This window comes from Lactuca sativa, chromosome 5 (genome assembly GCF_002870075.4).
Source record: "Lactuca sativa cultivar Salinas chromosome 5, Lsat_Salinas_v11, whole genome shotgun sequence".
NCBI classification, from domain to species: domain Eukaryota; kingdom Viridiplantae; phylum Streptophyta; class Magnoliopsida; order Asterales; family Asteraceae; genus Lactuca; species Lactuca sativa.
Genome location: NC_056627.2, coordinates 284040052 through 284053479, shown reverse-complemented (window position 1 = coordinate 284053479; position 13428 = coordinate 284040052). Strand labels below are relative to the sequence as shown.

At 37.8% G+C, this 13428-nt stretch overlaps 1 protein-coding gene across 1 annotated transcript; it reads right to left on the bottom strand.

Annotated features, from left to right (window-relative positions):
• Positions 1-232: 232 nt before the first annotated feature.
• LOC111910111 (embryo-specific protein ATS3B) lies at positions 233-1285 on the bottom strand. Its single transcript, XM_023905898.3, has 3 exons — positions 1078-1285; positions 776-883; positions 233-677 (listed from the first exon to the last, which is right to left on the bottom strand). Exons 1-3 carry the CDS (start codon positions 1198-1200, stop codon positions 384-386), a joined length of 525 nt encoding a protein of 174 aa, XP_023761666.1. The 5' UTR covers positions 1201-1285; the 3' UTR covers positions 233-383.
• Between the last annotated feature and the right edge of the window lie 12143 nt (positions 1286-13428).

Below are 13428 nucleotides of genomic sequence, written 5' to 3'. Positions count from 1 at the left end.
AGTTGATATAATTTAGAAATTTTAATATAAAAAATCACACCGAACAATAAATGGGGCTGGCCTTGAACCGGCCCACCGGGCTTAATCAAGAACTAGGCATTTTCTTAGCCCGCGTGAACCGGATATTGTTGATCTCTCTACTCTCTAGTTCTACGTTGAAGTGCAACATTCTGGAAGTGCATTTGCAAATTGCAAGTAATCGAACGAAACATGATAAAAATACGAATATGAATCAAAAGCAAAAACAGGAAAATCAATGAACAGATGCCATTATCCATTCATCTATAACAAGTGGTTCTACAAGTCGTCTCGTTTTATTCATCAAAAAACACAAAGTGGAAAGCAAAAGATCAAAATCTACACCTCCAACTCCCCCTGATTCATCACTTCATTGCTGCTTTTGACGAATGAACAACATCGTCATCAACTGCATAGGGCGAACAGTAATCGAATCCGTACCACATCTCCGCCGGAATCCAATCGTTATAATCAAAAGAAACCGCCTTCGTATTGTACCCATACACCTCTACCCTCTCCGGCAACCACCCGTCGTAACCGCTTCTGTACAAGTACACGTAACATATCTGATTCGTACACGGACCGTATACCTCGAATGTATCGGCCGAACACCGCTCAAACGTCCTCGTCGATGGATCATCTAGTCTGGGTGCGTAAACCTAGAAATTATCATCATTATTCCATATCAAAATAACATACATATTCTCCACTCAATTTATTCGAGCTGTTATAAATGTGAACATAACATCAATCAGACCTGATTGCCGTAGGCATCGCCGAAGGAGATACTGATTTGATCTCTGGTATACGAAACGGAAGAACAGCTTGTTACAAGCCTTACAGTGAACGAACAAGTTCCTTCGTTCTATGAAAAATCAAACGAGGTTAGTTCATTTATGATTTCTGTAAACGTCTTCTAAGAAATCAGCTTTGAATTAACGCGAAGAACATCATACTACTACAAATCAACAAGTGAAAGTGGTTACTGGAATTCTGCTTTCAATTAACTGAAAAGTAGAAGAGGCGAATGAAATTCTCTAATCAATTAGCGCTAGTTACCTGATGATTAGCAGAGTCGATCTTAAAATCAGGGTTTGGTAGTGGTGTTTTGATGCTTGATCTTGCTTGAGATGATGTCGAGATTAGGGCACACAGCAGAACGAAACACGCAGCTCTCATCATTTTTCTCTGAAACAGGAGTAGTGCGTGGCAAAAGTTGATGACGAGAACAGTAATCCAGCATCAGTTAACTACTTGACAATCTACTTGTTTTTTTTTTTTTTTTTTTTTTTTTTTTTTTTTTTTTTTTTTTTTTCTGGGGCGGGTACTCTGCTAGAAGAATTAATTATGAAATAAAAGGTAAACCTTTTTACGAGATATTATTACCAAGCATATCATTTAAAAAAAAAGTTAAACAGATAATATTTTTGTAGGAACATGTAAAAAGGTTCGTCGAACCAAATTACAAGACGGCGGTAACGGCAAAATTGTGGAATCTCGGGTTAATTAAAGCTATGAGAAGTGGTTGGCAATAGGGGGGAAGGTTTACAGGTTAGGACTTGACTGAACGATTGCTTCTCATTCTCTCATGGATCATACTTCTTGGCAACCAGAACACATAGGGACACAACCCAAGATTTATATTGTTGGGCATATATTTCTGAAAATTAAGCTTATACAGGCTTACTTCTAACCCAAAATTCAGAGAAGGGGGTGGGGGGGGGGGGGGGGGGGGCACAACCCTTCCCGGCCCCATAGAAGATGTGCCCTTGCTTGGCACCACCCTTCAACATTGCTCAGGGTTCAGTGTACACCATCCTGCCTCTTCCTCGATATGCCAATTCGACAACCCCATTCCTAGTATCTCTTTTGTAATGCCCGTGTTTCTAGGCTAGGCATTAATATTTACGTTATAGTCTAGGTTAACCTTTGTAACTCATTTTAAAGAAATGAAAAGAAATTATGTGAATATTATGTGAATTATCTGTTTTATGCTTAATTATTAGGGTTTAATTAATTAAGAATAAAATTGAGCGTCAAAAATAAATATTAGATAAAGTTAATATCTTTACATAAAGTTGTAGTGGTCGAAACAAGGATTCCGGGGATATAAAGAATACCAAAATCCGAGTTAACGAAGAAGTTATGACCTGTCGAAGTTTCGCAACAAAAACCGGCATGGGGCCGAATGTCGTAAAAAGTGAGTTTTCGATAAACTACTTTTTAGCCTTAGCGATCTAAACGAAAGTCGTAGTGCTCGTTAAACCGAGAGTATGTATAAAAAGAACGCCCAAATCTGACTTCGTATGAGGAAGTTATGATTTTTCGAAGTTTCAGCTTAGCAGTAGACAGCTAAAAACTCGAATTTTAGATCGAGTGATTTTTAGCCGACACAACCTAAACAAGAATCGAAGTTCTCGTAAATAGTAGCACAATGGTAAAAAGTCTGACGAAAACGGACGTCGGATGAAGAAGTTATGAATTTTTAACGGATTTCCTGTCCCGGTCTGTTAAAAATAATAATATAAAAATTAAAGTCAAAATTAGCCGACGAAGTCTAAACAGAAGTTGTGAAGCGTAATTTTACCTACGCATGCATATAAAGAACGTCAAAAACGGAGCTCGTATGCGAAAGTTATGGATTTTAGAAGTTTTGGCGCAAAAAATCGAGAAAAAAATCCCCAAAACCGAGGAATTTCGCATACGTGGACTTCGGCCACGTTACCCTCTCTCAAAACACGCCACGTATCCGAAAATCTGCTGAGTCATCCGAGCTCTTAATCTAATCCAAAGTGGTCCACTTAGAAGGCGACACGTGCCCTCTAGCACATGTCCGAACCCTCGCAAGGCTGCCACGGATGCCCCTACTTCGGACCTAGGCTTCAGACCAATCACAAGCTGCCAGCAGCCACTTCGCACGCGCAGCCCATGTGCGAGCCCTTCCCTGCGAGCCTCGAATCTTCGCCACCTGGAGGCTTCTCAGCCGTCCGATCAGAAGCTTCTCCCTATAATTAGAAGGCTGCTAGCCTTCTCGGATATTTTTAAGAAATTGCCATTTTTAGCCCCTTTCTTCATATTTTCTTCATCTTAACATCCCCCAAAGCCCCGATATCAATTATAAGCCCCGGAATACGCCATGAAGTGCCCGAGAAGCCTGGAAAATTTATCTTTTCGGTTTCGAAGCCCGACCTTTGCAGAGTCCAGTTTCTCAATAAAACTCTCGGTTTTATTAGAAACGATCGTTTTAGGAAACGAATTGCTGCCCGATTATCATCAAATCATGTGAGTGTATAGTCACCTTCATCTTACACCTAGATATGAAGTATTTTATATGAAATACATGCTACGTGTAATTATATTAATTGTTTAACTGAGGTGACTGTGGAATTGATGTTTTATACAAGTTTTAAACTCTATATGTATATTTATCTACAAATATGTTGGGTAAAACATGGGTAGATAGTGGAAACGTTAGCAGGCCCGCAACCTGTAGGTGTTAATGAACTTGAGTGTTCATTCGCTGTACTCCATCCCCCTCATGGTTGCCTTTAGGACATGTATGGCTGAGGAAACCCCTTAGCATTAGTGTCCATCCCGATGATAATCTTTAGGCTAGGTCCCTTGTGATAAGTGTTTAGGGACGTAAAGTGAGGATAACGGGAACGGGTAATCAGGGTTATTGTTGATTGGTGAACTTAATAAGTTTATTATTATTGTGGGTTGAAAACCCTATATGCTCACCAGGCTCCCAAGCCTGACCCACTCAACTTTTTATGTTACAGGTAGTGGACCCCGAGCATAGTCAAAGGACGACAAGAGATTTTTGGATTATAGGCCAGTAGTTGTAGATAACCGTTGAAAGGCTTATCATGTCTTGTTTATGCTTTTGATATGTATCGGAACATGACATCCCGAGGTTTTGATATGAAATGAAACTATACATTTCTTAAAGAAAGGTTTTGGTAAACCTTTATCATGTTTTGTTTTGGGGACCAATTCCACAACATTTTTTAAAAGGATTTCTCTGATTTTATTTTAAAAATCATAAATTAAATCGGTATTTTCTGGCCGAGAAATTAGGGGATATCACAGTTGGTATCAGAGCATTAGTTTAAGCGAACTAAGAAATTATAGGATTTCTAGACTTAAACTTAGAATTCTAAGTGATGATTGTGAGATGAGTGTCTACCATATCTTAGACACGAGCACTAGTTTATTTTAGGAAAGATGCCTAAAATGCCCTTATGTGCTAAATGCTATGTGTTTGCCATGTGTGCCATTATTTGTTTGGATCTATGGTCTGTTGCCGACCGGATCTGGAAACCTTATGTATGTAGGATTCTAAGCGTATGATTACGAGATTAGAACTAACATGTAAACGTTTCGGAGTGATAAGGGAATTAAAATATCTAACAAGGATAAAGACCTAAATTCGCCTTATTCGGTATATTGATTGTAATGGCAAGAACTCGTAGTGGAGTTGCAAATGCAAACAGAAACAGGGATCAACAGCCTCAACCTCAAGTAGTTGAGCAAGTACCTGTTGTAGGAGCTGCACCTGAGCCAATGACGATGGCTGGGGTACAAGCGATGATGCAGATGATGTTAGATTGCCAGATGGAGGAGACAAGGCGATTACTACAACATCATAGGGAAGAGACTACGATACCTGTTGAACAACCCATATTGAATGAAGGGCAATCAGTAGGAGGGACTACAGTGGGACTCTTGGTCAAGCCAACCCACCGATAGTTAGACAAAACAACCAGGATGGAGGAGTTGATGGACGCGGATGCAAATACAAAGATTTCATGGCATCTAAACCGTTGTGTCTATCTGGAAGTCCGACACTGGTGGAAGTCATGAATTGGATCTCCGAAATTGAGACGATGTTTGAAAGTTGTGAGTGCAGCAACAAACAAAAGACCGCACTTGCAATTCCTCTGTTAAAATCTGGTGTATTGAGCTGGTGGAAGTTACTAGCTGATTCGATGCCCAATGGAGAAGCTAGCAAGATGTCTTGGGAAGAGTTTGTGGTACAGCTGAAATTGCAATACTGCTCAAAGTAAGATCTTCAGGAAATTAATAATGAGATCCAGAATTTGAAGAAGGGAAAGATGAGCGTTACTGAATACGATGCTAGTTTTATGGAAAAGATGAAGCTTGTTCCTCATCTAGTTCCAACTGAACTTTCTAAGGTCAACAAGTTTTCCCTCAGATTACCAGCGGACTTTGGCCCGATGGTTAAACAAGCAACCACTTTGAAAGCCGCCATTTGGGCTGCTAAGAATGTTGAGATTCAGATCAGAGAGAAGGGTCTGGAGAGGGTAGAAGTTGGTGACAAGAGAAAGTTTGAAAGAACTTCAAGTTCCAATAATAAGAACAAGTTCTTGAAGACTGGTTCGAAAAAATTCGGAGGAGGATCCGAAGTGAAATGGTGTGAGAAGTGCAAGAAAAACACTCTGGGAAATGTAGTGAGGGAGTGACTTGCTACAAATGTGGAAAGACTGGGCATTATGCCAACGTGTGTCCGTCTGACAAGAGGGTATGTTTTGAGTGCCATGAAGAAGGGCATATTTTTAAATACTGTCCAAAGAGGAAGGACGCAGCAAAGCCCAATCTTCCACCAAAGCTGAAGGCGGGAGCCTTTCAGATGACACTTGAAGCTGCAAAAGAAGAAGTCGATGTCGCTTCAGGTACCTTTCTCGTAAACGAATTGCTTGCCCAAATTTTGTTTGATTTTGGAGCCAATTACTCCTTTATATCGCATGAATTTGGTAGAAAACTAGCTTTGCCTGTAGATAGACTAGTTAATGCTTTATTAGCCGAGATTGCTAGTGGCAAGTTTGTACCTGTTAGCCATCGTATGAAAAACATCCTCATTGACTTAGATGGGAATAAGTTCCACGAGGAATTATTGCCTATCGAGTTAAATGGATTCGACGTAGTTTTAGGAATGGATTGGCTTAGCGCCAATGATGCAGAAATATTGTGTAGAAAGAAGATAGTAAAAGTAAACCCGCCAGGGAAAGAGTCGTTTATGGTGTATGGAGACAAACACAGAGTAAATTCTGGAATCATTTCCCTAATGAAAGCCATAAAGTATTTGGCGAAGGGGTGTACATCATATCTAGCGTTCGTGATCGATGCTAAGAAGGAAGAGAAGGAGGTGCAGAATATTCCAGTGGTGTGTGATTATCCGGAAGTCTTTCCCGAAGATCTTCCCGGATTGCCCCCTGATCGACAAGTAGAATTTCGTATCGACTTGTTACCAGGAACGATGCCGATAGCAAAAGCACCATATCGATTAGCACCAACAGAGATGAAAGAACTTATGACACAACTTCGGGAGTTATTGGACAAAATTTTCATTCGACCTAGTTCATCACCCTGGGGAGCCCCTGTGTTATTTGTAAAGAAGAAAGATGGGAGCATAAGAATGTGCATCGATTACAGAGAGCTGAATAAAGCAACAATAAAGAACAAGTACTCGTTGCCGAGGATCAATGACTTGTTCGATCAGTTGCAAGGATCGAGCTATTTTTCGAAGATCGATCTTAGGTCGAGATACCATCAACTAAAGGTGAGAGAGCAGGATATCGAAAAAACTGCGTTTAGAACAAGATATGAACACTATAAATTTTTGGTTATGTCGTTCGGACTAACCAATGCCCCAGCAGCTTTCATGGATTTGATGAATAGGGTTTGTAAACCATTCCTAGATAAATCCGTGATAGTATTCATAGACAATATCTCGATTTATTCGAAAAGCAAGCAGGAGCATGAAAAGCATCTGCATGAAGTGCTAGAAGTCCTGAAAAAGGAGAAGTTGTATGGAAAGTTCTCCAAATGTGAATTTTGGATTCAAGAAGTCCAATTTTTAGGTCATGTGGCTAACCAAGAAGGAATAATGGTTGACCCAGCAAAGATTGAAGCTGTGATGAAGTGGGAACAACCAAAAAGTCCTACGGAGATTCGAAGCTTTTTAGGATTAGCTGGATATTACCGAAGGTTTATCCAAGGCTTTTCTTCGATCGCTACTCCATTAACAGATTTGACCCACAAAGGAGCTACTTATGCTTGGAATGAGAAGCATAAGGAAGCCTTTGAGAAGTTGAAGAAGAGATTGTGTGAAGCACCGATTCTTTCGTTGCCTGAAGGAGTTGATGACTTCGCAGTTTATAGCAATGCATATGGAGTTGGGTTAGGTTGTGTTCTGACCCAAAGGGATAAAGTGATCGTGTATGCATCAAGGCAATTGAAGGAGCATGAAAAGAACTTTCCCAATCATGATCTGGAGTTGGCAGCAATAGTATTTGCCTTAAAGATATGGAGGCATTATCTTTATGGTACTAAGTGTAAACTTTTCACTGATCATAAGAGTCTTCAATATCTCTTTAATCAGAAGGAATTGTACATGAGGCAACGACGCTGGCTAGAGTTACTCAAGGACTACGACTGTGAGATACTTTACCACCTTGGTAAAGCAAATGTTGTTGCTGATGCTCTCAGTCAGAAGGTAAACCTTGAAAAGAAAAGCCCAAGAGCATTGAGAATTGAAGTTGTCTCGACAATTGTGGAAAGTATAAAGAAATCTCAAGAGGAGGCTTTAGAGAAAAATGACCGAAAGGAAGAATGTTTGGGCAAAACGTTAGCATTCGGTACAAACAACCAAGGGTTGAAGGTATTCCAAGATAGGATTTGGGTACCTAAGACGGGCGGAGTAAGAGATCTTCTGATGGAAGAAGCTCACAAGACCATGTACTCGATTCATCCCGGCAATACAAAAATGTATAGGGATCTAAAACCCTATTATTGGTGGCCGACGATGAAGCTTGATGTTTCTAAGTATGTGGCCGAGTGTGTAACTTGTGCTAGGGTTAAGGCATAACATCAGAAATCGTATGAGAGCTTAGAACCTTTACCTGTACCCATGGGTAAATGGGAAGACTGATGGGTTTTGGTCCTAAGAACATCCTATGTGCTCATACAAACCCTAATGCTTGGATCTAGGTTTCTCTATTGTACATGCAAGTTATCCAAGACTATAAACCCTAATTCTAGCATACAAGTAATCATATTAACATAAGAATAGGTTTAAGATGTTACCTTTATTGTTATGTATTAATAACAATCCCAAATCTCCTTGTATTGACTTTAGAAAGCTTAGAGTCACAATTGTCACTCATCTAATGGTTCACAAACACCATAAGCAAGAGGATGAAGAGGAGAGAGGTTAGAGGCTGCCCAAAAACGTGTGAAACCCTAGAAGGTTGCTTATCCACGTTTTTGGTCCTTAAGGGGTCTATATATAGTGAGGCTATTAGGGTTATCTAACAAGGAAACCCTAATTTGGATGCTTAAGCCCTAAGCAACCCATGGATCCCTTTCCTTAAGGCCTTGGACGATTTCCTTATGGGCTTCCCCATAGAATTCGTCCATTCCTTATTATAAGGCATTCCATGGCCCAAATTGCAATTATCTTACAATTACAATTCCAGTCCCTTAAGTTTAATTAATCTCTTTTAGTCACAAAAATAATTACCAATTAATTATTGACTAATATTAATTAAACAATATGATTTCTCCTTTAATATATTATTCTCATAATATATTAATAAATCATATTTAATCCTTTCTCTCCATAATTCATCCTATCAAGTTGCTTTGGTGAAGGCAACCCAAAAGGACCATGCACCATCGGGTCAAGTACATACCAAAATAGTTATGGACGTAGACACTAATCCAATAGTCTCCCACTTGGATAAGTCTAACAACTATTCTGCGTATGACTTCAGATCCTGATCTGCAATCGTAGCTTTCCAAAGCCGTTGTCAACTCTGATCATATCAGATACGTGTGTCCTTAGATAAGGGATCATATATTCCTCCATTCTAGATATCGTATGAGATATGATTTCAAATCATTCTCTTTGTACCATATCTCGATTACCGATTTATGACGACTGACTAATTGAACAAATCAAATTAGCCCTAGCCCGGCCGAGCATTTACGTTTGTCATCACAAAATCATTGAGGGGCCCAAAGATATCGCTTTTATCCTACTTTGGATAAAAGGAACGGATAAACTTTGATACAATGCTTGCTTGCACTTACTCACCGAATCACACACAACAATATGTTTTATAACACCAAGTTACTAGTGCGTTTACATATTATCAATGTGCAACCGATTTGCAAGATACAACTCACACATCTCGGTTTCAAGAATATAAGATGTTATCGTCTCACCAATCACTCGTGATACAATTCATGGAGTGATCCAAGTGAACGTGGGTTTAATCCAATGCTCAAATCATATTCATAAGCACTCATGAACGTTGCAGCAAACATTTGCTTATGTCTAATACTCTTTTAGACAATCCACACACCAATTCACGATAGTCTTCATTCATATTGACTTCCAACATATGAACGACTGTGGCCCGTTCGAATAATTCGATTATTCTTAATAAATTCAATTATTCTGGAAGTCAAAACATGCAAATGTGAAACACAAGAATAATACTAATCCCATATGGCCTCAAACCTTTGATTATAAATAAAACTCCTTTTATTTATCACCATATTGATTACACATTATTTGTCGTTTCGGGTAATCAACTTCTTACTTGAATTATTACACTTGTCCCATGCTCCTAGCATGCACACAATGTTTACATATGGTTCTTACTTTGTGAAATAGATCAAATTGAACACATTTCCAATCATTCTCATTTCACAACTCCAATTCCTTTTTCATAAGTGTAAGAATATCAAATTCTTGCCACTTATAGAATATGTTAGATTCTAACATTTTATGCAATGATCCTTTCGTAATGTCACTGCACCAAAGTCACAAAGACTATTGCCAATGATATTAAAAAGTTCTCTATTGGAGATTGTTACAAGAAAATTCCTTAGATATGATGTCTCTCACTCAAAGTACATTCCTTTGAACATCATTTGCATAAAAGTTTCTAATCTAGTCATAGATTTTCAATATCCAATTCTTAATATGGACACGTTTCCATATTTTCCATATGACAACTCATTCTTAATAGAATCTTATCTATTCGTAATGATGTCGATATGGTCCATCCAATATGGAAACATTTCCATAATTTCCATATGACAACTCATTCTTAATAGAATCTTTTCTATGTCGATATGGTCCATCCAATACCATGCTTCCAACTACTCACAAGCGACCAATCCTCATCAAACTTTGGATTGTCCTTTGATAGTTGTTTAATTATTTTAGTCAAAACCAATTCTAGTCCCTTTTCCCTCTAAATGCGCTCGACATTTGGAAAATTTTATAATGGTCAAACATTAAAGCATTTGCAATCGATCCTATACCTGAAGCGTATGGGACACGACACATAATGTTTTATTTGCTATGTTATCAAAATTCGAATTGTGAAGAGGAATGCCGTAATCATAATCAAAATTTTAAGAACACACTATGTACCCTTGACTAAATTTATTAACATTCCACAACCTAAGCCTTTAGATTTGAAATGAAGCATAATATTCTCTCCCTTAATTATAGCAAAACAACTATTCCATCCTTACAACTTTGCAAAGAATGACTCTTGTTTTCTATAATTAATATTGCCAACTTGCAATACTTTCCTTAATAATCATACAATCATAACATTTATGCTCCCACTATCATGATGATTATTATAAAACATAACACTTATGCTCCCACTAGCTTTGACATGTATTCAGAAACAGCTTAACTTTCAGAAAAACAATGCTTATTGAATTTCTTAAGTTCATGTTTCTAATACTTAGTGCTTTGACAATCTTTTATCAAGGCTTCTTGAACTTATACACCTTTGCCTTAGATAGTTCATATGTGTGTGTAAACAATTGCCAAACCTCACAATTCAACTTATGGAAAGGGATACCGTAACCATAATCGAATTCGAGAATGCAATTTTACAATCACTATCTTCTTAAAATCTTTCTTAGTGAAAGCGTTTCCTCACAATCATTTTCATGAAGGGGGAAATCTTATGACACTTAGATTTAAACGGTGTATTTGTTCCTATCCATGTGAATTTGTCAAAACCAAAGTTTACGACAAATTCAAACTCATATGGATCGAACTTTCTTAATCTCGATTTCCCTTCTTATGGTAGCACAGCTGCCTACCATGTCTTCCAAGTAGTTAAGCAGCTTACCTTTTCTTATCAATGTACTTTCCATTGATCAAGGTCCTTGACTTTTATGCATTCAAATGAGAACTCATAGGACTCAAATGCATAATTAACTCGATTGGATTGGCACAGAAACAAAATAATGTCAACACGATAGGTTGTAAACCTCAACTCGTGTGCTAGTGATGATCGATAAGGTTTATTTGATTTGTTCTTGAAACCTTTCAAGACCATTAAGACTCCCACTGACTCCTTGACATATAAGATTCTCTTGTCAAAACATTTCTTGACAAACAAATATTCAAGAGTTAGTGTAGCTTTTGTCAAAACTTTTCATAAATTGGTCCTAGTAGGTCTTTGTCTTATCCAAGACATCAGAACTTTCCACATTTGATGAATGTTATAAACCTTCTTAATACTTTTCACTCAATGTCACAATCTTAACTCTAAGACTTGTTTTGGAATGAAGTATGATAGACTTCTTGATTTAACCATTTCTTCCATCCTTGATCTCTCTTCTTAGACATACAATTGTACTAAGACTCACTTAGAGGATCAATTGAGATATGGTTCTTAATCATTAAGACATATCATAAAGCATAAAAGATTCAAAGCTACTCTCCCTTCTTCTTAGAATGGAGAAACTTTTATCTTTCTGCCTACATGATTCTTCTTATTCATTTTGCTATTGATTTAAACTTTTTCAATCAATAAATAATTACATTTAATCTTGTAAGTATAATCATATTTACTAAACCTTTAGTAAATCATGACGAATATCATTGTTATTCTTATGGTGGACTTGATCAACACGCAACTTTGTGTGCTCGATCTCCTAGTCCTTCACTTGACACTTTGTCAATGAATTAGTCTAATTTCCAAAATATGAAATTTCTCATTCATCATGCAACCAAGTTGCATGATTCTAAGTTTCTGTCCAATTGAAACTTGGGCGATGAGAAACTCTCCTTATTTGGTAAATTTTCGACATTTCCACAAACAACATAATTAAGAATCAAATCCATTATTGCTAATATTAGAAACATTCAAACATCAATTTTTCATACATGCCATTGCAAGGATAAATAAATAAATAAAATCAAAATTTATTTTATTGCGGAAAAATCTATCCTTACAATGCAATTCATTGAAAAACTATGCTAATACATATTTCTTAGCAATTCAATTCTAACTCTAAGTAGTATCTCAAGAATCTAATCTTCAAGTAATGCGATCGAAATCCGTTTCTTCACTGTTAGATTTTGCTCACTTCTTCCCTTAAGCTTCCTTTCTTTTCTTCGATCCTACAAAACATCAATTGTAATCTTATCACATTATGTATTAAGAATCTAGAATAGGAGCTTAAAAGAGTTAGTCAATGGATTTTACCTATATTAGAGCCATACATTTCGACTCTCCCATCTCTTAGATATCTTTGGTAAATGGGGTAGCTTCGTCTCCAATGCCCTTTCTCTTGGCAATAAAAGCAAATTGACTCTTTTGGAACAGCACATGGAACTACTTCAGACATTGCCTTTCTCTTATGATCAAACTTTTCGATCATAGCATGTCTTTCGTTGCCATTGTCTATATCCATAGAGGTATTGAAGGCATATTCACCAATCGACTTTAATTTTCTATTGCGCCAAACCATTGCTGATTCAGCAGCAATAAGCATATAGGTGAGATCTATAAGGGTCACGTTGCGGTTCATCATATAGTACTCTCTTACGAACTCACTATATGAGTTAGGAAGTGACTGAAGAACCCAATCAACAGCCATTTCCTTACAGACAACGGATCCCGACATTCTTAACCTATCAATGTGTGACTTCATCCCTAGGACGTGTGCACACACCGACTTTCCTTCTTTATGTTTACTTGCCAAAAGGGCTTGAGTGATCTTGAACTTTTCAAGCCTTTGAACTTGTGGGTTAGGGAGAATAATTGGAGGAGGAGGAGGAAGTGAAGTATGATCTCTTGTTCCTCGATCGAATCGTGGAATATCATCTTCATGTGGAATGCTTGTTCCACGAGATTTGGGAAGACCATACTTGTCGAACTTTGACATCTACAAAACGGGAGAAACAAATTCAAGTTAGTTGATTGATTGAGTCCTTAGTAAATCACCCAAATGAAATACTAAGGCTAGGACCCAACACAATATTCTACAACTCGGGAGAGGGATGTCGTAACCCAAATTGCAGAACATTTGAAGGTAAGTGAATGACGATTCACT